Below are 27,824 nucleotides of genomic sequence, written 5' to 3' on the forward strand. Positions count from 1 at the left end.
AAATCAATCATATAGTTAGCTTGACATTGTAACATTGGTAAATTTTCTTATACTTATGAAATATTGCATCCCAGACATATTAACGACAAGCCGAAAAACAACTGTCGTATTTAGCCGAAGATGGCTATGGTCCGCCAGCACAGCGGACAGAGATTTCGCAGTGGAAGATTCAGAGGTAACGGCAACAGGTTCATTAATCATACATGTATTTACAATAAGAAATATTCTATTTTTTAAGATATTCGTAATATGTTTATTTTTTTCAGGGAGACATGGCAGTGGAGAAGAAAATGTCCAACTAGATTTTGCCAAAGGTGAGACTGATTTTCTATTTCCTTGTTGAAATTTTCTATATCTGTAACACAATGATTATAACGGTCAAATAAATAATAAAATGAAATTAGGCAAACCCTTTGAACGGGGAAGTCCAATGTGTACACCGGTCTTACTGACCGGTGTGTATACGATGCGGGGAAGTCGTTAAAAATTCATTTTTTCTGTTTTAAAGGTGTCATTCGGCAGGGCTCGCGCTGGCAGGAGCCAATGAGCAAATTGGCTCCAAAATTATTAAATTGGCTCAAGAAAATCATGATTGGCTCCAACTTACGAAAAGTATAACTTTTGGAATATCCAGTCTAAATTTAGCATTTGCTATTTTAAGAATGGAAAAGTACACATTTGGTTTTCCATTTACAACTTCCGCTTTACAGCTTCTTAGCACAAAACACTGCGACACTGCGACACAGTCTGCTTTTTGTGGGGTCATTGACTGGTCAATATTTGTTACTTCCCTTCCAAATAAAATATCGTTATAAACAGTAACACAGTCTAATACACTGACCTCGTGGTATGTTTACATGTTTATCAGCTGATAAATATGACACTAATTGGTGTGAATTGTTGAATGTGCACTGGATAATTGGTCTTTATATTCGATATGAAACAATAACTAGTGGCATCTTAAGATTATCGCCAATCATATCAACAGCTTGGTTATGAAATGGACGACTTTACGGTAAGTTTGCAATCATATAATTTTATTGTTGTTGATAAAAAGATCAAAGGAATTATGAGTTATAGAATAGAAGTTTATTGTTTTTTTTTTAAATTGCAAATTAAATCTGACCTAATAATGGCTCCAAAAAAGCATAGATTTGACAAAGAGTATATTTGACAATAAGTATTCCTGAAAAAAAAAAATTGACCTTACTTTGTACATAACCTCTATCTGGAGCATTCATTTACAAATGGCATACATGGCTGTGAAATTATATTATATTTCATGCATCGCTTCCGTTTTCACCCGGAACCCTCGACGTTTGTTATTTTTCCGAAAAGTTGAGATTTGTTCTGTTATGGGAATACACCGTCTTTTATCATTGAGTTATATTGTAAATGGTGGCGCCTAACTAGAACTGACACAGAAAATTTAATTGATAAGTATAAAATTCTATTTAATTTTTAATTGGTTTTTATTTGATTTTCTTTTAAATATATGCGTGTAGTCTAAAGCCGGGCAAGACAAAGACTTTGACTTCCCCGTATGAAAGTAGGCAGAGCCTATGAACGGGGAAGTCAGATATAAACAAACTTTTGTTAATTAATTATTTTTCGTTTTTAAGGTGTCATTCGGTATTTCATGCACTGCATCCAATTTCAATCAGAATTCCTCGACGATTATTCTTTAGTTCTGTTTTCAAAATACAGGGAATTCCCCAGGCGCTTTTAGCGCATCGGCACCGATGCGCTAAAATTTCAGAACAAGAAATCCCGATGCGCTTAAAATTATCATAGCGCTTTAAAAAATGACCGATATCCCTTTCTTTTGTGTCTATAAGTTAACCCCAATTAGCCAAATAAACAAGCCAATATACATGTCCTGTGTAGATAATTACCCGAGGCGTATACACAACCCGATACACTGATTGCCTTTAGACTGTGTGACGTCACAGACACCTGTCATCGATTTCTGCAGACGACTGTTGGTGCACTTTCATGTGTTGTCAATTACCGTGTATTGAGATGGGTGCAATTTAACCGCGGCATGTGTGATATTTACATGTTTCAGGTAGGTGTAATAACTTTTATTGCTTTGATAATATAATTGGCATTAATTGACATGCGATATAACAGTTTGATATTTTGGGATGAATGGGTTAATTGTCTTGATATACTAATGTTCAATTTCATCTATCACTTTCTTATGATCGTTACGTCTAAGCAGTACTGTTGTAATAGTATTAAGATTTCAAAAAATAATATGTCTAACATGAATAAGGGAAGCCAAGTTCACTATCAAGTTTAAGAGTTTTTTTTTTGTGAGCAATGTTGTTGAAACTGTCTCAGGATCATTTCGCTTTTTTTTGCTTTTTTTAATCTTTGATTAAACTGCATAGATATTCAGAAATAAATTTGGTTGATGGCTACTTTAACATTGAAAACATTTACGACTGTTCATTATCAACTTGCAAATGAGTGAAAGCAACAACAAAAACTTTACATCAACAATCCCACTTAGTGACAGCCAATTGGTCATTTTCTTTTTTAATTAAAAATGTCTTGTAATCTGTTTCTGTTCAGTGAATCCCCAAAATGAAAAAAATATTAACTTTGCAGGCCCTCTTTAATCGAGCCTGTTCATGGACAGCTTTGTGAAGTGCAATCTACTGTCCTACCCCTTAGCATTGGTTTGTCAGGACATACAGGAGCTGGCCAGGCACTTTGGTGTAGATATGGAGCAGTGCCGCAGCCACTGGCACCAGGTACGCGCCAGTCTAGAGGGGACTGATCAGTCAGCCGACCAGACCATGACCTGGATTACTGGCAACCTTTCTACCAGTCATCCAGCTCTTTACAGAATTGCTGCTGTAGGTATCCTCCTCCCAACCTCTACTGCAGGTAAGCATTATTAAATTCATTCATTCTTGAACATTAATGAAATTCAAATGACAGTTGCAGATGTGTAACACTTTGCTAGAAGTTTTTCAACATTTCAAATATAATTTTTTTACTTAGTTAAGTTTAAACAGGCTGGAAGTTTTAAATTTTCAAATCAAACAAACAATATAAATAAAAGACATGAGGTTAACATAAATGATTACTTTTATGTATTAATTTCAGATTTTGAGCGAGGATTCAGCTGCCTGAAGAGAGTTAAGACTGAAAACAGGAATTGTCTCTCTTAAAGTTCTAAACTATCTTCTTGCCGTCTCCCTTTAAGGACCCCCATTAGAATCTTTCAACTTTGAGAAGGCAGTCAAGGCATGGAATGACAACAAACCTAGAAGAAAGGCCCACTTTTAATGATGTTAATGAAGAAAAAACAACTGAAATATACTCATTTAAATGGGACACACACATACATATAAATGTTGATCACATGTTGTGAACTTGTGTTTATATATAATTGTTTATTTATTTGAATTGTTGGAAATTGAAAAAGTAAATAATAAAAATTAAGAAAATGTTTATCAAGTGAAAAGCTTTCATTATTTGTTTTAAAACAGCCCACAGCAGTATCTTGACACCTTAAATGGCAAAAATTTTCGACACGTGGTATGGGGGTCAAGACCCCCTCCCGCACCCACCCCCGTCTTATTAAAAAAATGTAGCGCTTAAAAAAATTCCTGGGGAATTCCCTGAAATACCCAGCCAATTATCATTGATTTACATTAAAAATGGCGCGCCCAGCCAGAAATGACAATGAACATTTCACTAATATAGAAATAGATATATATCCTTGACTGATCTAAAATCCCGGTGTATATTAAATCGCAGATTTTGTTTACACTTGGATAATCTCGTCGCACCTGCTCAACAGTGAAATAATATTTCTCGCAAAAGGTTTCTACATCTGTATCATGTATCAAACCATCACAAATCACATAAAAATGGGCAGTTTCTTGTTTATTTTCAATAACCTGAATAAGTATGAAAAAAACATGATTTTATTTATGCCCAAACTGACATTAACTTGAATAAGACCAATTGTTAGCATACAGTATGTGTATAATTTGTTTTATATTTTTATTCCATATTATTTCTCACAAATGTGCCAAATACCCTGAATATACACCAGTTGAGGGTATTTTAATTGCTTATTATTTAATTTCCTATATATATATATATATATATATTAAGAGGATATTTTTTCGTTTGCGTGAAATACGGAATATATTTTCACGAAACATGATAAAATGCCACATATTTTCACGAGCCGGTACGGCGAGTGAAAATATGTGGCATTTTATCATGTTGAGTGAAAATATATACCATATTTCACGAAAAACGAAAAAATAACCTTTTTATTTAATTTCATTATCAAAGAAAACGGTAACGAATCCCCTTGCTTGCTACCAACTGCAATTGTACAGCGCGCAGTAATTTATGCGTAAGCACGCGCTGTTTGGCGCTACATTGTGACGTCATGTAAACAACTCTTTAAACGTCTGTACAGCGTTAATTACTGAATTAAAGATATTGGTGTTCGGATTAATTTTCTTAGTTAGACCATTTTCTATCATGCTAGATAGTTTTCAAAACAATATTCAAGAAAAAGTTGTTTTGTATTCATCAGATTTTTCAAACAAAACGGCGAAAGAAGTCCCTTAAAATAAATATGAGTTTTTGACTCCGCCCACTTTCATACTTATATTTCATATTTATTTTTAAAAAATATGAAATATATTGACTGATATTGCACCATATTTCATGGGTAAAATTAAATAAATATATATATATATATATATATATATATATATATATATATATATATATATATATATATATATATATATATATATATATATATTGATATTAGTCTGGTATTTATAACAGGGAAGTTAATGACTGGTTTTGCAAAGCTGGCCCTGACTTTGGCTTGTCCCACAGTGTTTCAAGCTTAATGTTCAGAGAGGTGCAAAATTGGTTTTGGTGGCCTTGTTGGCATCATAACAGGGTTCTGATATAGAACACTTACCACAGGATTGGATTTTTGACAGATAAAAAGTCACCGTATTACCCAACTCATGTACCAGTACATGCAATGGAAATGCCTTGTTTTAGAAATAATATATCCCCAACAGAGATTTTATTTAACACAGTAATTTTATCTCTAAATAAAATCACTGTTTGGAATTTGGGTGTTAGGAATATATCACAAGGGCGTAAACATGAAAGATATAACGCTAAGCATCCAAATGACAAACAGTCAGTTTTCAGTAACCACAACCTGTTTTGTTAATTAAATAAGTTCTCCAAATCAGTAGCTCAGTGAAACTTCTTTCACAAAAAGACTACACATGTATATCTGTAAGAAACTTCAAAAATGAAATAAATGTTTTTTAGCTCGACTATTCGATAGGAATAAGTAGAGCTATTGTAGTCACCCGAGCGTCGGCATAACCACTTATGTTAAAGTTTTTGTAATAGTTCAAATATTTTCAAAGTTCATTGACATATGGCTTTGAAACTTTGCACACTTGTTCACCATCATGACGCCAACCTGTAGACAGGAGGAGGTAACTCTATCAAGCATTTTGACAGAATTATGCCCCTTTTTCAACTTAGAATTTATGTTAAAGTTTTTGTAATAGTTCAAATATTTTCAAAGTCCATTGACATATGGCTTTGAAACTTTGCACACTTGTTCACCATCATGACCCCAACCTGTAGACAGGAGGAGGTAACTCTATCAAGCATTTTGACAGAATTATGCCCCTTTTTAGCTCGACTATTCGATAAGAATAAGTAGAGCTATTGCAGTCACCCGAGCGTCGGCGTCGGCGTAACCACTTATGTTAAAGTTTTTGTAATAGTTCAAATATTTTCAAAGTCCATTGACATATGGCTTTGAAACTTTGCACACTTGTTCACCATCATGACCCCAACCTGTAGACAGGAGGAGGTAACTCTATCAAGCATTTTGACAGAATTATGCCCCTTTTTCGACTTAGAATTTACGTTAAAGTTTTTGTAATAGTTCAAATATTTTCAAAGTCCATAGACATATGGCTTTGAAACTTTGCACACTTGTTCAACATCATGACCCCAACCTGTAGACAGCAGGAGGTAACTCTATTAAGCATTTTGACAGAATTATGCCCCTTTTTCGTCTTAGAATTTACGTTAAAGTTTTTGTTATAGTTCAAATATTTTCAAAGTCCATTGACATATGGCTTTGAAACTTTGCACACTTGTTCAACATCATGACCCCAACCTGTAAACAGGAGGAGGTAACTCTATCAAGCATTTTGACAGAATTATGCCCCTTTTTCGTCTTAGAATTTACGTTTTAAGTTTTTGTAATAGTTCAAATATTTTCAAAGTCCATTGACATATGGCTTTGAAACTTTGCACACTTGTTCACCATCATGACCCCAACCTGTAAACAGGAGGAGGTAACTGTATCAGGCATTTTTTTTACTATCAAGCACTAAGAATAGTCGAGCATGCTGTCCTACCGACAGCTCTTGTTCGACTTAGAATTTACGTTAAAGTTTTTTGTAATACCTCAAATATTTTCAAAGTCCATTGACATATGGCTTTGAAACTTTGCATACTTGTTCACCATCATGACACCAAACTGTAAACAGGAGTAGGTAACTCTATCAAGCATTATTTTTTACTATCAAGCACTAGAATAGTCGAGCGTTGCTGTCCTACCGACAGCTCTTGTTTGTTTTATTTTTAGTTTGAAAATATTAAAATGTATATATCTGTCAAAAATTTTAAATGTCATTTGCTGTTTGTGGGTGCCACCATTTAACAAAAAAAGTCTCAAACACAAAGTCAGCAATATTCTGTAATGTTTTTCTTCATTCTAGCAGTACAAGTAAGACAGGCATTTGCATTTTAATTATTTTCTGGAAAACATGTTAAGGTGTAGAAGTTTGTAGCAAATGTTGTTATTTGTCTAAGATGTTACACAGGAACTACATCATCGTTTGATTGTAGTCTCTAGCTTACTCCTAGTACCATAGGTTTTGCCTAGTTGGTCAGGTGACTTAGAAAATATTATGGACCAAACCCGAATTCTATAAAAGTATTACCCATAGGTCAATGGGCTTGTGACCACTAAATTTGCAGATACTATATTTCATTTTGTAGTTTCATAGAGATTACACTAGATGTAAAAAATTATTAATTCTAACTTTGTTTTATTTTCTATAAAAAGCCAGTTATAAGTTGTAATTCTTCCAAACACTTAAAAGTTTTGGTAATGAATTATCTTTGCTGAAAAAAGTAATCTCCTTATATTTAATTAAGACAATCATTTATTAGAAATACAAGTTGTTAATCAAAAGGAGCATTTCTTAACTCTCAATTATTTAAAACTCCTGTTATTCTCTTTTTTTTAAAGGTAATGGTTAGCTGAATTGTTATGCTTATGATTACAAAATTGCTTTTGTTTTACAGAGCCTGTAGAAAATGTGAAAGAAATTTTGACATATGTGATAAAAGAACATTCTTTTTCCAAAGCTAAGAAGCTTGGTTATCTGAATGTTTTTGTAAAACTTATCAATAAATGTGGAGGAACAGCAAACCTGGGATTCCCTCTGCGGAGCATCTTAATATGGTATGAATTTATGTGTATAAGTCCTGATATCAGAAATGTGAAAATTATCATTACAATTGATTTAAGATTAACAAATGCCAAATTTCTGTTTATGTCAAAGGAATGGAAAAAAGACACTTGAATTAACATGAAAATTTGCTCAATAAATGTATTAATTTTGCTTTTTGTGAACTAAAATTGTCTTGAAAAGAAAGAATATATCTTGTCTGGCTGTTAAATCTTTGGAGCATCATCTCATCATGAAATATCTTTAAAATCATACAAATCTTATAAAGTTTATTTTATTCCCCTTGTGCAATAATAAAATTTGTCATTTTTCTCCAAATTTAAAGAAAAGCCTCATCTCCTACCTGTAAAGCCCCCGGATGGAGTTAGATTTTTTTTTCAGTATATGTCTAAAAATTTGCAATAGATTTCATAATTTGATGAACCTCACATATTATTATTGATTTTCAACTATACATTTACAGTTTAAGTGTAAATCTGCTACATGCACCTAAGGAAGTTCGAGCTGGACATTTTTTTTTTATCAACATTTATTAACAGATGATGAATCTGTCCAGGTTCTACTGGACTTTTTTTTTTTATCTTTTTCTTATTTTTTTTTTAATTTTTTTTTTTTTTATTTTATTTTTTACTTTTTTTTTTTTTTTTCTTATTTATTTTTTTTTTTTTGTTTTTCTTTTTTTTTTTAATTTTTAAAATTTTTTTTTTTTTTATTGCAAGGTAAAACATTTTATTATACTTGATGTTTTAAATATTATTACTTTGTTACATTAGGTTCAAAGTCAAGTCAACACTGTTTAGGTAATGACTAATATTGTAATTTTCCAACCCAACTGCTGAAAAAGAACTCAATTGCTTAAAGTGTGCAACAGTGTCTTAGTAGTTAAGATTTATGGAAAAGGTAGAATTTTTAATCATAAACATAAGGGGGCATTTGAGTATAATATTTGATGAAAAACTCATCTTTTTCCCCCAATTTACCTAATTTGATGACTATTGATATTCCTAATTGGATGGACCTGTTTCTTTACATGTGAAAAAATGATTTCTAGATGTTTGTATATTTTCTTTCTCTGTTCTTTTTTACAAATTAAAAAGAAGAAAAAATTATTTGAAATAAGGTATTGTCAACTTATTTCAGTGCCTTTCATAGCTTTGATTTTCTACAAATCAGTACATGTGTATTTAAAACCTTGCGGAACTCTTTTCATTGAGATTTTGAAAAATATTTCATTTTCTTTTGTATGTTTTTAAATCAGATCATTGGACCTGTGTCTTGACAATGAAATTGAAAAGAATTCATGCCCAAAAAGTTGGCTAGAAAAATTTTCATCTGATCTTCCTTCCAAGATGCCAAGGTCATTGGTTCAACCTCTTGTTGCTATTGGTAACGATGGAGTCAATGAAAGGGACAGAATGGTTAGAGCATCACTAGCTTGTATTTGTGAATTAAGTATGTTTTCATTTATTACCCTATTAATGTCAAATATACATTTGCATGTTAATATATTATTGGAAATTATTTTCAGTGCATAAAACTTAAAAAGAATAATATGTTCTTATTGTTAAGAAAGTTAATTTGAAAACTTATTTTCCTTGACAGTGTTTGAGGAAACTCATTTAATGTTTGTCTATAATACTGCTTCTACTATCTCTAATTTTTTACATCAAAATTTTGGGAATTTCCTTTAAATGTGTGTAAATAATTAATTGTAAAATTTAAAAGCATGTTTTATGATATTACAGTTGGTAGTTACGATTTTAAATTGTTGAATGTCATGTTATGTATTTGTTTCAAAACACGGATATGATTAAAGTATTACAGAGAAATTAATTGAATATTGCAGAGAAATTTGATAATTACTGGTTAGTTATCCAGGAAAGACAGTTAGGTGGACAGACCCACCAAGATACAATTAAAATGTGTTAAAATCTAGTGTAAAAACCAGACAAGCAATCTAACAAATTAAAGTACTTGTATTTATTATTTTTCAGCATACCACAACCCAGACCTAGTTGCTCATTTGGTGGTATAAGCATGTTGTTACGTAAGATTTTAGATTGTCATCAGTATCCACGTATCAATGAGTCTATTGTATCAACCATACTACATCTTGTTAATTTCCCATCTACCAGGCATTTTGTGAGATTTAATACAGACTTAGAGGTAGATTTTTTTATGTATTCGCCTCATCAGATTATTTGTGGTTTTAAATGCAGATTGTTTTAATAATATAAGTTCCTTATATTGAATTATTAGTACAGCTGCTTTTTTGTTAGATATCTGACAAGGACATAGAAAGTTTACATAAGAGATAACTATACAGTTAACTAACAAAAGGTTGATGGTTCTTTTTTTGATCAGTAAAGTTTTGAAAATAACATATGGCTAACACAACCAAAACAAGCAGATAAATAGATTAAGTAAAGTAAAAATAGCAGCCTTACTGAAGTAGCTTATCTGGCTAAACTGTAGAAGATTGTTTATATTTTACTTAAAACTCCACAAGGATTTCCTATTAATTTACATTTCGGTGAAGTTTGTTGAATGTTTGTAAATTTATTATGTTTAGAGATTTTATCACTTTATGCTTCAGTTATTTATTAACATATTTATGTGTTCTTCATTAACTTTCAGCAATTGATAGCTCCGTTTACAGATTGTCATTTTAGTTATTCAGGGGAATCACTTGAACAGACAAGGTGAGAGTCAAATATATACTAAATATGTATGTCAGTTTATGAGACTATATAAATCAATTTTCTTTAGGTTATTAATGGGGTGTCATGTTTATCTGTTTTTAGCTAAAAACCAGTTAGAAAATTCAATAACCAGTAACAGAGGTTAGTATTTGACTAAGGGGCTAAAAAGTTTTAAATTGATTCTAAATATTACCTTAGTTTTTTATGACAAAATATAACAATTGTTTGTATTTTAGTTGTACACAACTATGTATTTTTTCCCATCTGATCGAATATTGTACAACCCTAGCGGAAAATAGTTACTCCATATCGGAATTGAATTGTATTTGAGAACAATAAAATATGATCAAAATGGCATATCTTGTCATAAAAAAAACAAAGTTAAAGTAGAAAATCTATGAAGAAATATGGTTCATACCAGAGCTCAACACCATTTCCTCACTTTAGAGGCAGACTCTTAAACCACTATGCCTGGTCTTTTCCTGGCATTGCCATTTCATTTTATTGAGTCATGTAAACTATACAGGAGCTTTGAGTTTATATTACTGCTCAGATATTTTGTCTAAAACTAATCTGTTTAACATATAAATGGTACAGGTTACATATATTTCAGTGAGGATAGAGATGCCAGATTTACAGCAAGCAAGATGGCTGTCATTACTGTCATGAGATCATGGCCAGGTAAAATTTAGTTTTAGTGGAAACTGCATGTATGTTATCCAGCTAGCTTACAGAACATCAATGGTTCAACTCAGGTGCCCATTTGTGCCTGAGATAATGCATGGAAGGGCATCAGAGGTGTTCATCCACCAGTAAAGCTGGAACGTCGCCATATGACCTAAATTGTGTTGGTGTGACGTAAAATATGTTAGGTTGCTATATAGCTTATAGGCAAGAAGCCATGATACCATTATTTTAACAATATAATGTTAATTTGTATTACATAATTTTTGGAGAGAAACTGACTTTTACTGCTGCTGTTGTTGTTAGGATTTTAAGCATTTAAATGTGTAGAGTAACAGAAAATTAAATATGTAACTTAACATGATGGAGGTATATTTTATTTTTATTTGAGGGTATTGTTGTTATATATAATATGGAATATTTAAGGAACTATTATATACTATATTACATTTTGTATATATGTTTTTCAGGAATCATACGTTTCTGTCGGCCAGATGGTACAGGGTTACAGTCACTTGTTGGAATCCTCTATCTTCCATTTACAGATATTCGAGTAAGTTAACTTTTATTCTTTCTGTCTAATTATCTTAGATGTAAGAATAATGTTTTATTTATTGCCTACATGAAATACCAATGGGTTCTTGTATATTTAAGCTATTTTTCTACTGCGTTTGATAAGTACTGATAATCCTGTTCTTATATTCTTTTTGCAAATGGTTAGTGAAAATTTTTGAAACTGTAAAGTAGGCAGTACACCTTTTCACTAAATTCAGAGCTAAATAGTAGTATTTTTCCAATAAGAACTACCCAATTCATTTTGTTTGCAAAGAAAATACATGACAAATAGAATAAATAATTGTAGGTATTATGATAATAACTAAAAACAATTTTGTTATTAGTCAAATTTATGAATTTGAAAGAAAAATACCAAATGGTTGTACAATAATAATTTATTTTGTTATATCTCAAATTTATGAATATGAACGAAAAATAAACAGTTGTACAAAAGTGATAAGAGTACATGTTGGTAGTCTGAATTGTTATTAATTATTGTGTTATATTTTTTTTGCTACAGCAAGGGATAGTTGAGTTGATATATGAGCTGTTCCATATCTCACTGCCTAAATGGACAACTAACTTCAATGAGGCCCTTATTAGTATTGGTAAGTTTCTATTTATAATACAATATATCTGTATGATAAATCTGTGTCAGCTTTAAATAATAATAGGGGGGAAATCTTTCTGACATATTTTACAGAGGTTGTTTTGTTTATATTTCTTAAATATATCTCGATTTGGAGTGCATTGTGGTATTATATAGCACAATATTTTTTTAAGATTCACAATCGTATAATCATGAAGGTCAAAAGTACATGCAATTGTGATGAAAGGCATTGTAAAAAATGTTGGACTATAGGCTATTCCAATCTGCTGAAAAGATTGTTGATACATTAACCATATGAGCATATATTTTGAGAAAGAAAAAAAAAACATTTTGTTTTATTTGAATTCTATAAAAGAAATTTATATAATCAGTTCAATAAAAACAAACGCTTTTCTTAAGCTTTCGACGGTTAATCTTCTTCAGAAAAAATTGACGTTTATAAAATGACAAATGACGCAACGTCCGTTTAACTATACGCTAAACAGAACGTGACGTTAACGCGGGAATAAAAACTTTGTCCAATAAAATGAATATAAATACAGCAATATACAATAAATTACACATATAATATGGATCTGCACATGTGATACAAAAATTCTCATAATTAATAATAATAAAAAACCTTGATATGAGAAAAAACATACTACATGTATATGTATACCGGCTCAATAATGACAAAGTTATATATTGTACAAAACTTTTGCATTCATACCATTAGGAGATAATGTGTTAAGCTTATGAATCCAGTATGATTCTTGTAATAAGCGTTCCATATCATCGGTGACAATCTCTATAGACATAAATTTAATATCCTTAATACAATGATTGGTTTTATTAAAGTGTGTAGCGACATTGGTCGAAAATAACGGATCGGAAAAATTGTTGATATCAAACCTATGGCTATTCTTGCGTTTAGACACTTGTTGCTTCGTTTGACCAACATATTGCTCTTTACATTTATCACAAGTGACAAGATATATAACATTTTTCGTAGAACAATCAGTATTGTTATTTACATGATAATTCTTACCAGGAATATTAGTACTACTAAATATATTGCTTTCAATAATGGAGCTGCAATGTGTACATCTACTTCTATTACATTTGGATGAACTTTTCGCATTTTTGTTATTAGACCTAATATTAGAATTAACGAGAATGTCTTTTAGATTTTTAGGTCTTTTAAATGCAACCAAAGGTTTACTTTCATGAAGCTTTTGCACAGAACATTTACTTGAAAGTTTAAGTAAATCCCAATACTTTTTAATTATATTACTAATATTAGGTAAAGTTGGGTTATACTCAACAACAAAGGGAATAACACTGCCATCACTTGTTTTGTTGTTAGTACACAGGGCCTCATCCTGTGTTAGACATGAAACCTTACTTAGTGCGTTATCAATAACATTGATAGGATAATTTCTTGCTTTGAAGTATGTACGTAAATTCTGTAAAGAATCGTTGAAAACATTATCGTCAGAAATGATATGGCGATAACGTTTTCCTTGACTGTACGGAATACCATTTTACAAGACACTGGGTGACAGGAAGAGTATTCTAAATACTGATGATTATCTGTCTCATTAACATGTATATCAGTGTGAATAATATTGTTTTCGTCTAATGAAACGTTTACATCTAAAAATGATACGAGAGATTTAGAAACGTTCGCTGTAAATTTTATAGATGGATGAAAGTTATTCAAACTATCAATGAAAGCATTCAAATCATCAAGGGAATAACTCCATATACAAAATATATCATCAAGAAAACGGAACCATAAACTAGGTTTTAAAGAATGTTGGCTTAAAAAGTCATTTTCAAATTTACCCATAAAAAGCGAAGCGTAAGAGGGTGCCATAGAACTTCCCATTGCTGTTCCCATTTTTTGTATATAATGATCACCGTTGAATTGAAAGTTATTATTTTCAAGGACTAAGGAAAGAAGTTTACATATTTCATTACATGAAAGTTTTTAAAAGAAATTTGACATATGGGATCTTTGGACAAGGCATGCACATTGTAGCGTAGATGCATATTGTACATGGAGAGAATGATAGAGGCAAGTGCATTGTTGTGAAATAATGCAGTCTTCCGGTTTCCTTTGTAAATGAAAATGAGAAAATTTCCATTGTTGTAAAATAATGTAGATGTTTGTTACTGAAATCTCCAAATAGTGTTAGAATTTTCCTTTCATGATAATTTCATTCTTGATTTGCTCTATCTATATTTTTCAGATCCGTCCACTATGATAGAAAATTGGCATCTCACTGAAGGTTTTGTTGCTAACGAGGGCAAAACTATTTTTCCACATACTTCTACTGTTAGGTAAGTTATAACCATACATATCTAGACTCATCATCATGTTTCAGATTTATGTCACCCTCTTACTTGAATAAACCTCTTTTATCCATTTAACAACAAAAAAATAAAATAAATTGAAACTTTTTGGAGACATAATAAAAATGATTATGATGACTTTATTTTATTTTCATCTTTATATAGGCTGCATATTTTGAATCATTTGTTAGAAATGTTCTTATATTGGAATTACAACAATTTGAATGCTTAGTAGTGGAATCTGTGGGTTGTTTTACAAGAACTTGTTTATGTATATGTATTGGAATATTTTCAATATTCATGAAATTAAAATTTGAAAATTTCAGGCCTAATTTAGTAGAAAATCATCTAGCTTTGCTGTTGTCTGCATGGATAGGTGCTGGTATATTAGATGTAAGTATTCTCCTCTTACTACCTTCTTTTATTGAGTTTTATCTAAAAAAAAAACAGTTTTAGTTACAATAAAGAATATTTTAAAATTAGATTTTAGTAGTGCCTTTGACATAAGTTGAAACAAGAAATATCTGTCTATTCTTTGTCATTAAAGATGTTTTTACTTAGTTTTATGGCATCTGCAAAATGTAAATTTTAGCAATTGTTAGTAAAGTTTTAACTTCACCTTTACTCTGCTGGAACTAAGTGATTCACTTTTGCCAGGGATGTACAGGCTGATCAGGCTGTAGTCTGTGGACTGTTTAATTTTAATTTTTCATCTTTATATCTCTAAAATTTATAGTAAACAGTTTCAAAAATGGAAGTTGCACAAGGCCATTTAAGAAGTTCAAGTGTTAATGGTTTTAAGTGATTTTGTATTGTGCTTAAAGTGAAAAAAATCACATGACTGATGACAAAATTATTACTCATTGTTCAGGGTAATCTATGTTATATACATTTCCTCTATTTCTTATCTTTAGAAAAAGTTGAAAGTTTAAAACCAGTACCATCTTTTGTTATTTACAGGCATTAGTTGAAGTAATCATAACATCAGAAGGTGAACTGTTTATTCGAGCTGTGATACTTTTAGCTGAACTTTTACATTTGGTAAGTTGACAATGTATAGGTCATGTAACAACAATGTAGTGTATAATTTCTATTAAAATTTTCATAAACCCATCATTAAATCATATCTAATTCTTTATAGTTCTGCTATTTTTGAAAATAGTTTTGATTTTTACTCTAACTTTGTGTAATTTCTGATTTAAATTTGTAACTTTCCATTATTAGTTGAGTATTTCATGATAAAGTCATAAAATTGACCATCTTGTGATAAATATTTTGGTCAGTACAAATATACAGATATCTGTACAGACTGGTTCTAGCTTGCTGTCATAGACCTGTATTTATAGTGATGTTTTGTTATTTCAGGCAAACCAGTTGTTACCACCAGAATGTAGTCATCACAGTCATTACCTCCCCTCACTGATGGCACTCGCCTCATCATTTGATATCTCAGACAGTCAAAGACAGTATGTTTATATTTATCTTTATATGACATTTAATGTTTTAACCCTGAATATGCACAATTTATGTAATGGAATTGCCCAGTGTTGAATTTGGAACAGTCTGCTCTAAGTTTAAGAAATTTCAATATCAAAACACAAATATTGAGCTACTAGCAGTATAGAGATTGGTCAGACTGCATAGATTTGCAGGCTGGCTTGGCTCTATACTGGTGTTAACATTTTATGTGTATACTTCAGAAATGTTATTTCTGCATTTATAATTTATTTAGAATGCATTTGAATTTGGAATAGTCTATTCAAAGGAAAATTGAGCTAGCATCAATGTAGAGCCTTGTCGGACTTCATTACTGTGCAGGCTGGCCTGGCTCTATACTGGTGGCAAAGGGTAAAGGTTAACATTACATTTAACCTGTATACTTCAGAAATGTTCCTGTTGTTTCTAACATTTATTAAAATACATTAGTTGGTATATTATTATATTGTAGCAGCATGAAGTGACACTATTCAAATGATGAAAAACGTATATGAAAGAACTTTGTAAAAACTAATTCAAAGTATTATATATGTAGAATACAGCGTTCAGTTATGCAGATTAAAGTTGTATTTTATAGATATAATTGCCTCTAAGGTATATTTTAGGAACTATATAGTCTGCCAATTCTAAAACAGAACTTGCAGATGTTATTTAACTTGTAATAGGTATTCTTATTTAACTTTCGTACTAAATATTTTAAATACACACTGATTTCTTGCCTTTTACAGCCGAGCTAGTTTAGCGGTGAATTACTTAGATAGAATTCATGTGTTAAAGAAGAGAGGACCTATACCATGTAGCTTGTATCTAGACCAGCTTGTGAAACAGTCGGAGAGCTACAAAGATAGACCCCAGTCTCTGATCATGCAGAAAGATAAACTACTAGACATGCATATTAGAAAGGTTAGTTTCTTAACCCTTAATTATATGAAGCCTTTTACACCAGTATACAGTCAGGATAAATTCAAAGCTCGGCAAATGAATTATGGAAATTCAGCAGGTTAACGGGTTACTTAAGATTATATAGGTCATGTAGGCTGAATGAATCAATTAACTTTTTCTCCACATTGTTGTTTGTTCTAATCTGAGTGACATATAAGTAAGTTATCTAGCTAGTTTTGTGGGATGTTCTTGAAAGTTATTGTGCCAGCCTGTGTTTGAAATAATGCATAAAGTGACACATGTGGTCATGTGTACAAAAAGCCCCTACCAAATTCAATTTCTATGTAGAAACTTAACCATTTGTAAGTTTATCACAATTTTTGATAAAAGTTCTCATATAAAAGAGTTAGGTCAAGAGTTCTATCAACATTTTTATCGGCCCTCCCAATTATAAGGTAGGTATGTTCACATGAAGATTAAAACGCCCGATAGAAGCATATAGTGTTGTTATTATATAAAACATGAGGAATTGAAACACAGATAATATATCAATGGTTTTATTTTACACTTAAATGAATGAACAAATGTGGTCTAAAAAAATAAGAATATGAAAATATGATATAGTGGAAATTTTAATATTTTTTTGCAGCGGGCATCATCATCGGAGGAAGTTTGTATGCAAACATTGAGAGATACTCAAGTATTGACAACAAAAGACAACACCAACTGGGACTGGGATCTTATTGAATATGTTCTTAAGGTATGTTCTGTACACAATGTTGTCAAATAAAAAAGATAATTAATGTGAAGACATACATTTCATTCACAGGAATTTCTCTATTGTTAAGCATTATGTTTCTAAATATGTGAAATGGACTTACTTTGTTTTGAATAAGAAACTGTGTGTAGATGGTTTGTTGGATTATATTTAAAATGTAAAATACTACAGCAATCTGTGCAGTCTTGCTATATTGCATAAATGTTCAAGCTTGTCTGATGCATTTCTTGTAGAATAATAATTAATTTCAAGTTAAGCTTTATTTTGACATTGTAATTGCTTTGATGCCAGTCAGATATAATAACATTTCTGTGTTGTTAAATCTTACAGTGGCCAGATGATAAACTAAGAAAACTAGAGGATCAGGCACATGTCAGGTAAATTCTCATTTCAATTATTATATTTCTGTGGAAGAAATAATTATATTTTATGTAGAAATCATTTTTAGTGATCAGTAAAGTCCTGATATACATCATATAAGTAAGTTGCAATTAATATCTATTTTCTCTCTTTCAGATTTATCAAGAGACTAGTGTTTTTCTTCAAACCTACAAACCACGTGTTTTCTCGGATGCAATCAGACCATGAGTTTCACAGGAAATTTGCTTTGGCAGGTTGCCAGCTGGCTGATTTTCTTATCAGATGTGAACAGGTATGGCAGAATATATGAATATATGTGTGACATTGTAAAAAGAAATAGAGAATATCTCTAAATAATACATTCATTGAATTGTACAAGTTGGGCCTAATGTTGTTTGCTGGATGTTTTTTCTTGTTCTAATTAATCCTATTTAATGCTATATTGTCTTTGATAATTGTGGAAATTCTTTGTATGATTAATTTAAACTGTCACTAAGACTCTTGTCAAAGTTCTTTTCAAAGATTACATGTTTCAAAAGAGTCACATTATGTGAGATAAGTCAGTGGCAAATTAGTTCCAGCAATTAATTACAATTTTAAAATTGCTTTTTTTTTTTTTGCCTTTTGAAGATAATTTGCATCATAATTGAATAAAATAGATTTTCATTAAATTTGTTTTACAGGAGGAAGGCACTAAAATCTTAACTGATTATCTCACAGATATTGCATTATGTTTATCTGAGGTAAGTGACATGTACTGCTTTATGACATAAATATTATCATTAGCTAATTAGTTCTTAAGATAGAGTATTAAGTAATTCTTGTGTTTCTGATTTTTGCATCAAGGGCTCGTTATTCATGACCATATTTCCACACGTGACTCTAGTATTCATTATTGTCAGGAAGCATACTGAAAAGTAATTGATATTTAATTACTAGAACCTGTTTTACCACCAAGCTTTTGTTAAGAGAAATACTGGAACAAAGCAGTAAAACCTAAAGCACTAAGTCCTTTAGATAAGTGATTGTATTATAGTATTATTCAAGAGCTGTCCTCATAATTTTCAAGCAATTATCTCAAAAAGGGTAGTTGATTATCTTTTATGTGCATATTTTAATGAAATTATTTGTGCTAAAACAGATTTGTAGTGTTGATTTGAAATTTCATTGTTTTGTACATTAAAAGTATCATTTAAATCTTTTTGCCACTACTTATCAGGGGGTGGGGCCACTTAGCCATACCCTGGTCAGTCTTATGCTGTCTGTCGGTAGACTGACAAAACAGTGGAATATGGGAGACATATTTTTAGTTCTAGGTAGAACATTTAATATTGCAGGTTGCATTACAGAGGATAGCACCAGAGTCTGTATTGAGTGTAAATAATGTTATTAGTACACTGAGTCATTATTACTTCCTGTTTATTGGGAGATTTTCTTTGACATCTAAAGGAGATAGACAACTGGAGAAAGCTGGTATATACCAACAGTAAGTATACTTATTTAGTAACATACATGTATGCTTAATTTTTGTAATTCTTTGTTCATTTAAATAAAGATCGGATTTCTAACCCATGGACCAATAAGCCCCAATTTGTCTGTAATTTACAGTGATTCTTTATAGTTACTAATAATTCATATTTTTATTATAGTTACTAATAATTCATATTTATGCCCCCATTTCGAAGAAAAGGGGGTATATTGCTTTGCACTTGTCGGTCCGTCGGTCCGTTGGTCCGTCGGTCCGTAGACCAAATGGTTTCCGAGTGATAACTAAAGAACCCTTAGGCCTAGGAACTTCAAACTTGGTATGGTGATTGGTCATGACCAGTAGATGACCCTATTGATTTTGGGGTCAAGGGGTCAAAGGTCAAGGTCACATTGACCTTGTAAGCAAAAAACGGTTTCCGATCAATAACTAAAGAACCTTAAGGCCTAGGAACTTCAAACTTGATATGGTGATTGGTCATGATCAGTAGATGATCCCTATTGATTTTGGGGTCAAGGGTCAAAGGTCAAGGTCACATTGACCTTGTAAGCAAAAAACGGTTTCCGATCAATAACTAAAGAACTTTAAGGCTTAGGAACTTCAAGCTTGGTATGGTGATTGGTCATGATCAGTAGATGACCCCTATTGATTTTGGGGTCAAGGGGTCAAAGGTCAAGGTCACATTGACCTTGTAAGCAATAATGGTTTCCGAACAATAACTAAAGAACTTTAAGGCCTAGGAACTTCAAACTTGGTATGGTGATTGGTCATGATCAGTAGATGACCCCTATTGATTTTAGGGTCAAAGGGTCAAAGGTCAAGGTCACATTGACCTCTTGGGTAAAAACTGTTTCTGATCAATAACAAAAGAACCCTTAGGCCTAGGAACTTCAAACTTGGTATGGTGATTGGCATGACCAGCAGATAACCCCTATTGATTTTGGGGTTAATGGGTCAAAGGTCAAGGTCACATTGACCTTGTAGGTAAAAACGATTTCCGATCAATAACGAAAGAACCCTTAGGCCTAGGAACTTCTAACTTGGTATGGTGATTGGTCATGACCAGCAGATGACCCCTATTGATTTTGGGGTTAAGGGGTCAAAGGTCAAGGTCACATTGACTTTGTAGGTAAAAACGGTTTCCGATCAATAACTAAAGAACCCTTATGCCTAAGAACTTCAAACTTGGTATGGTGATTGGTCATGACCAGCAGATGACCCCTATTGATTTTGGGTTAAGGGGTCAAAGGTCAAGGTCACATTGACCTTGTAGGTAAAAACGGTTTCCGATCAATAACGAAAGAACCCTTAGGCCTAGGGACTTCAAACTTGATATGGTGATTGGTCATGATCAGTAGATGACCCCTATTGACTTTGGGGTCAAGGGGTCAAAGGTCAAGGTCACATTGACCTCTTAGGTAAAAACGGTTTCCAATCAATAACTAAAGAACCCTTAGGCCTAGGAACTTCAAACTTGGTATGATTATTGGTCATGACCAGTAGATGACCCCTATTGATATTGGGGTTAAGGGGTCAAAGGGCAAGGTCACATTGACCTTGTAGGTAAAAATGCTTTCAAATCAATAACTTAAGAACCCTTTGGCCTAGGAACTTCAAACATGGTATGGTGATTGGTCATGACCAGCAGATGACCTATTGATTTTGGGGTCAAGGGGTCAAAGGTCAAGGTCACATTGACCTTGTATGTTAAAACGGTTTCCGATCAATTTACTAAAAAACGCTTAGGCCTAGGAACTTCAAACTTTGTATGATGATTGGTCGTGACCAGCAGATGACCCCTATTGAGTTTTGGGTCAAGGGGTCAAAGGTTAAGGTCATGACCAGTAGATACTTGATAACCCTTATTAATTGTTTGATCACTGGGTCAGAAGTCATAATAACCTTATCACATGACTAATTGGCTGCTGATAGGGGGCATACATGTTTTACAAACATATCTTGTTTTATTATAGTTACTAATAATTCATATTTTTATTATAGTTACTAATAATTCATATTTTTACAGGCTATATAGATCCTGTTTGTATTCAATTTGTTTATCGTTAACCCTTTATCTGCTGGACCTGAAAGTTATTAGTATTTGCCACCAACCAGTATAGAGCCAGGCATTCCTTCACATTCTTGCTGTAATGACTGAATAAATTTAATTTTCATTTGAATATCCCAAAAATTGGGAATACACAATTTTAAAAATGGAAGCTGGACAAGTTCATTTTTCTAATATCAGCTTCGTGAGACAATTATTGGAAATTCAGAATGGATAAGCTATATTATATTCATAGATTTGTTCAGAATTTGGTGAGAACATCTGTTTATATTTACATTTATTTCAGTTTTCTAGACATAGTATCATCAGCACCTCAGGAATGCTATGTTAAGCTGATAGCTTCATGTTTATATTATGGTAGAGATGGTAACTGTAGAGCTGTCCTCTCTAAGGCTCTGTGTGCAGGATCAGAGGTAACTTCTCTTGTTACATCTACACACTGAACTATTAAGTTTCCTGTTAGTCACATGTTTCTTTATTATACCCCCACAAACGAAGATTAGGGTGGGGGGCGGTATATAGGAGTCAGCTTGTCGGTCCACATCATGGTTTCCAGATGATAACTAGAGTTTGGAGTGAGGCAGAGATCTGCCAAGAATTTGAAAGTACTGGGCCCTGGGCCCACTTGGTCTGAAAATGATGGGCCATTTTTACCAAAGTATGGGCCTTGGGAAAATAAGTAAACATTGACCAAAATAACTGTTAAAGTTTGTAGATAATTGAATTTCCCTGGTAATAAACCTTAAATAATATTTTATGACAAGTGGTTCACTTATGATTCAGTACTTAACCAATGATTAAAAATTATGCCTACATGGTAAGTTACTAACTAATATTAATTGCAGGCAAAATATTTTTTGAATGGCTGCTCAAAAATTTGATATGCAAATTTATTCACATAATTGCTGGTTCTTACTTGTAATGTCTTATACTGTGCATTATCCATTTAATTAGTCCCCTACCGGTTTAACCGGAGGGGACTTTAGGTTTACCGTCCGTCTGTCTGTCTGTCCGTCTGTCTGTCCGTCTGTCTGTCTGTCAGTCTGTCAGTCCGTCAGTCCGTCCGTCCACAAAACTGGATCCCGCGATAACGCAAAAAGTACTGAAAATATTTTTATGAAACTTGATATATGGATAGATGGCAGTATGGAGATTATGCACGTCTTTTTTTTTTCTTCCTATGTTGAAAATTCTGGTTGCTATGGCAACAAATAGTCTGAAAATATGGCAAATTTAACACATAAACTGGATCCAGTGATAACTCAAAAAGTACTGAAAATATTTTTATGAAACTTGAAATATGGGTAGATGGCAGTCTGGAGATTATGCACATCTTTTTCTTTTCTTCCTATGTTGAAAATTCTGGTTGCTATGGCAACAAATAGCCTGAATTTCAAGATTTCTGATTTAAATTTTTCAGCTTTTTCACTATATGTTCTTTATTTCTTAAGGTGTTTACTTCAAACTTTAAATATAAGTTTCTGGTCATCAACCACATCATATGTGACAAGGTTTATAACTCTAGCACAAAAAATATCAGTATTACCTCCCTTGAACTTAGATTTTTTAGGGGAAAAAATGTTGTCTTTTTTAAATAACTTCTTTATTTCCTAATGTATCTACTTCAAACTTCATATATATGTTTCTTATTATCACTCGACATTTTTGAGAAGGTTAAATACTCTAGCAAGACTATTTCCAGAATATGTCCCCCTTTAAACTTAGATTTTTTTAAATATTAACAAATAGTCTGAAAATATGGCAAATTTAACACATAAACTGGATCCAGTGATAACTCAAAAAGTACTGAAAATATTTTTATGAAACTTGAAATATGGGTAGATGGCAGTCTGGAGATTATGCACATCTTTTTTTTTCTTCCTATGTTGAAAATTCTGGTTGCTATGGCAACAAATAGCCTGAATTTCAAGATTTCTGATTTAAATTTTTTCAGCTTTTTCACTATATGTTCTTTATTTCTTAAGGTGTTTACTTCAAACTTTAAATATAAGTTTCTGGTCATCAACCACATCATATGTGACAAGGTTTATAACTCTAGCACAAAAAATATCAGTATTACCTCCCTTGAACTTAGATTTTTTAGGGGAAAAAATGTTGTCTTTTTTAAATAACTTCTTTATTTCCTAATGTATCTACTTCAAACTTCATATATATGTTTCTTATTATCACTCGACATTTTTGAGAAGGTTAAATACTCTAGCAAGACTATTTCCAGAATTATGTCCCCCTTTAACTTAGATTTTTTTCGAGAAACTGGTATTTTCACTCCAACTTCTTCATTCCTTATAGGATTTACTTTAAAATCCCACATCGTAATAATATGACAAGGTTGTATAAACATAATTTCCTTACTAAGCATGGAAACTTAACACATTACTGTGATATAGACAAACTTATTTTATTATTGTTCCTACTTTGCACCAAATGTCCCTTACCACTGTATATTGACGAATTTGATTGCCCCTTGTATGCCTCTGTGTAGACAGCATACATCAAAGACATTTGCCGACATGAAAAAAGTCATGCACAATGTTTCCCTGATTGGTTAATCACCCTGTCAAATATTCTGATGACGAAATATACATCTTTTTTTACACTTCATCAGCCAAAACTTGCGTGATCTTGAGTGACCTTAGGGGTGATCAAGTTGAACACCTGTCAGATTAAACTGTAACTTACAGCATTTCTTAAAATAGCAAATTTTTTTTTTCAGTTACCGATAATCACTTTAAATATTAAGTAGTTGTATAATGTGTTTGTTTGCTTTATTGGATTAAATTAACGGTAGTGGAAATGAGTATCTGTGTGGGAAAGGGATTGAGAAGAAATGCGGTAAGTAGATAACGTGGACGAATGGATAAACTCAAGAATATGCGTAATTACAGGGGCATGGGTAACATGTTTTGTTTTCTTATAAGTCTGGCACATATTTTAGATGCGCCCATGGCCCTTTGCTGCCGATTTTCCTGCGCCATTCTCATTTTTTTAGCGCCAATGGCGCAAAATCGCGTCCTCGGCAGATCTCTGAGTGAGGTATTGTAATCAAACTTGGTATATAGCAACCTTATGTGGAAACCCCAGTTGGTATTGCATTTGGACCCCCTGGGGCCAAGGTCAAGGTCACCGTTACTAAAAATAGAAAAATGGTTTCCAGACAATAACTAAAGTTAGGAATGAGATATTGTAATCAAACTTGGTGTACAGCAAGCTTATATGAAGAACCCGGTTTCTATTGCATCTGGACCCCCTGGGGCCAAGGTCAAGGTCACCGTTACTAAAAATAGAAAAATGGTTTCCGGACAATAACTTAAGTTAGGAATGAGATATTGTAATCAAACTTGGTATATAGCAAGCTTATATGAAGACCCCGGTTGGTATTGCATCTGGACCCCCTGGGGCCAAGGTCAAGGTCACCGTTACTTAAAATAGAAAAATGGTTTCCAGACAATAACTAAAGTTAGGAATGAGATATTGTAATCAAACTTGGTGTACAGCAAGCTTATATGAAGACCCCGGTTGGTATTGCATCTGGACCCCCTGGGGCCAAGGTCAAGGTCACCGTTACTTAAAATAGAAAAATGGTTTCCAGACAATAACTAAAGTTAGGAATGAGATATTGTAATAAAACTTGGTATGTAGCAAGCTTATATGAAGACATAGGTTGGTATTGCATCTGGACCCCCTGGGGCCAAGGTCAAGGTTACCGTTACTAAAAATAGAAAAATGGTTTCCAGACAATAACTAAAGTTAGGAATGAGATATTGTAATCAAACTTGGTATATAGCAAACTTATATGAAGACATACGTTGGTATTGCATCTGGATCCCCTGGGGTCAAGGTCACCATTTTTACTAAAAATAGAAAAATGGTTTCCGGACAATAACTAAAGTTAGGAATGAGATATTGTAATCAAACTTGTCGTTTAGCAAGCTTACATGAAGACCGCGCTTGGTGTTGCAATTGGACTCCCTGGGTTCAAGGTTACAGTTACTAAAAATAAAAAAATGGTTTCCAGACAATTACTAGGGTTAGGAATGAGATATTATTATCAAACTTGGTGTATAGCAAGCTTATATCAAGATCCTGGTTGGGATTGCAATAAATTGAAAGAATTCTTTGTACACAGTGCTGATGGTACTTTATTTACTGTAGGTTTATTTCAAATTTTTCTTCAGACAACTTATTTTTCAAAAGTCAAAGTTGCTGGTGGGGGTATTAATCACCTTCAGTGATAGGTCTAGTTATAACTGATGTCATGTTTGATAACCTACCACTATTGCATACACTCAAATTACACAACTGTGTGTATTTGTGTTAAATACAACATATAGCCCGGGTTCTATGATATCACAGTACTTAACCTTTGTCGGAAAATATTCAAATATAAATATCATACACGAATGAGATTTTTCTTCTGTCTAATAAGTGAACTATTCCCAGAACTGTTTGTCAAAAAATTATTTCAAAAGATCCAATTAAAATGACATTTTTTAAAATATTTCCAATGTAGGCAATTTTGGGTAATTTCTGATGAAGTTACTATGGTATCAAGGTAATCCCCAAAAATGCAAGTATGGAAGGATAGATGGGTCAAAATTATGTTATGTTATGAAAAACTTCCAACAGTTAACTTGCTATAAAATTCAAACTATATGAACAGATGATATGTCGGTATATGTGATTATAACATATTTTAATTGACTGTGTAAAAACATATTAGGAAAATAGTAGTAAAATATGACGATTTTATAAAATATTTTGCTTGTCACGAATACATTCATTATTTACAAAATTGAATTTATTGGCAGATGAAAATGATTTTAGTGTGCCAGTTTTAAAAATATTAGCATCATTGTGTGTTGCTTTTACTAGCAGTCACAGAAAATGTAAATACCGTGATATCATAGAACCCGTGATATCATAGGAACCATGTATACAAATAGAAGTTTAAATGTGCCAGCATGTGTAAATACCTGATCATGAGTGGTAATTGATCTTTTCAACTTTGTTGATTACCTACCACTATTGTATACAATTATATTATGTTACTTTGTGTAATTGTTTTAAATACAAGATGTAGAAATAAATGTGAAAATCAACAGCATGTGGAAACTCGTGATCATAAGCAATAAATTGTCTGTCAACTTTGTTAAAAAGTATTTAACATTTGTTTTACAAGTTTATCATTAATTATTGAAGCAGATATATTTATTTATGTAATAAATCTTTTACCTAGGCTGGAAGACTTTACAGTACTAAAATGATGAGAGTATTTTTACGTGCCAAAGTGAAGGACTTTAACACATGGGGTATAGAGTTCCTGGTTGGTCAGTTATATGATCAAAGTCGAAGTGTTGCCATGACAGCCCTAACAATACTGGATGAGGCTTGTGAAGTAAAGGTAATTTAAACATTTATTTAAGTATGTTCAATTCTTTCATCTGAGAACGCTATCCAGCTAGCTTGTTAGCATTGATACTGGATAAAGAGGAGCATTTGGTGTCTTGTCACCAGAGCTGCATCAGTAGTAAGGGTGTAGTACTTAAGTACCAGTACCAGTACTTGGCAAATTATGCAGTACCATTACCAGTACCAGTACTAGATTTTAGCTCGGTACTGCAGTACCAGTACTTTTTTTGGTGGAGTAATTAAGTATCAGTACCATTACTTTTATATATTCATCACAGTTTGAATAAATACAATGTCAAACAAATAATTGCAAATATTATTCAGCAAAGAAATAAAATCATAATTTACTTTAAAGTTAACATAACATATTTACAACTTTATAGTTTTAACATACTTTTAACAAACAATATTTACAACATATATTCATGTCATATCTAATTGTTTAGTAACCAGTCAACTGTATAAATACAATGCAATCATCTTTCATTTAAAACACAACAGTCTTTTGTTGCCTTTCACACCTTCACACCTCTGTTCAATTTATACCAAAGTAAATATCAACTTTTTATAGTGCTAACAATATCACTTTTTTCACTTGAAATGGGATTGTTTAGAATAGAAGAAATTAATTAGTGTTTAGGCCATCCTTAAAAAAATGTTTGTTTGCAGTAACCCGACCCAGAATTTTCAAGGTGGGTAGGTAGGTTGATTTTTTTTTTTTTTTTTATTGAACTGTTCTCCCAAATAAGCATGGAATTTCAAAATGCTGGACAATAAGCTTTGGTAATCTGGTAACAATTAATAAATTGATAACTGAATTCTAATGTATTAAAACTTACATTTTATTTC

At 32.2% G+C, this 27,824-nt stretch overlaps 2 protein-coding genes across 2 annotated transcripts; both read left to right on the plus strand.

The window, feature by feature from the left end:
- Positions 1 to 67: 67 nt before the first annotated feature.
- LOC132727664 (rapamycin-insensitive companion of mTOR-like) lies at positions 68 to 26,976 on the plus strand. The gene is given in 23 exon segments (XM_060713231.1): positions 68 to 175; positions 267 to 314; positions 7,417 to 7,576; positions 8,047 to 8,086; positions 8,879 to 9,035; positions 9,578 to 9,604; positions 9,607 to 9,749; positions 10,221 to 10,285; positions 10,899 to 10,966; positions 11,440 to 11,522; positions 12,045 to 12,132; positions 14,372 to 14,462; positions 14,801 to 14,867; positions 15,435 to 15,515; positions 15,840 to 15,940; positions 16,700 to 16,874; positions 17,503 to 17,613; positions 17,962 to 18,008; positions 18,148 to 18,283; positions 18,675 to 18,734; positions 19,329 to 19,477; positions 21,832 to 21,958; positions 26,803 to 26,976. Coding segments are annotated over 23 exon segments (2,253 nt in total). The 5' UTR covers positions 68 to 120.
- Positions 1,951 to 3,257, plus strand: LOC132727666 (uncharacterized). The gene is made up of 3 exons (XM_060713233.1): positions 1,951 to 2,068; positions 2,617 to 2,898; positions 3,121 to 3,257. The coding sequence occupies exons 2-3, from the start codon at positions 2,640 to 2,642 to the stop codon at positions 3,183 to 3,185; spliced, it is 324 nt and encodes a 107-aa protein (XP_060569216.1). The 5' UTR covers positions 1,951 to 2,068; positions 2,617 to 2,639; the 3' UTR covers positions 3,186 to 3,257.
- Positions 26,977 to 27,824: the final 848 nt, after the last annotated feature.

This window comes from Ruditapes philippinarum, unplaced genomic scaffold (genome assembly GCF_026571515.1).
Source record: "Ruditapes philippinarum isolate M1 unplaced genomic scaffold, ASM2657151v2 ctg5329_1_1_1_1, whole genome shotgun sequence".
NCBI classification, from domain to species: Eukaryota; Metazoa; Mollusca; class Bivalvia; order Venerida; family Veneridae; genus Ruditapes; species Ruditapes philippinarum.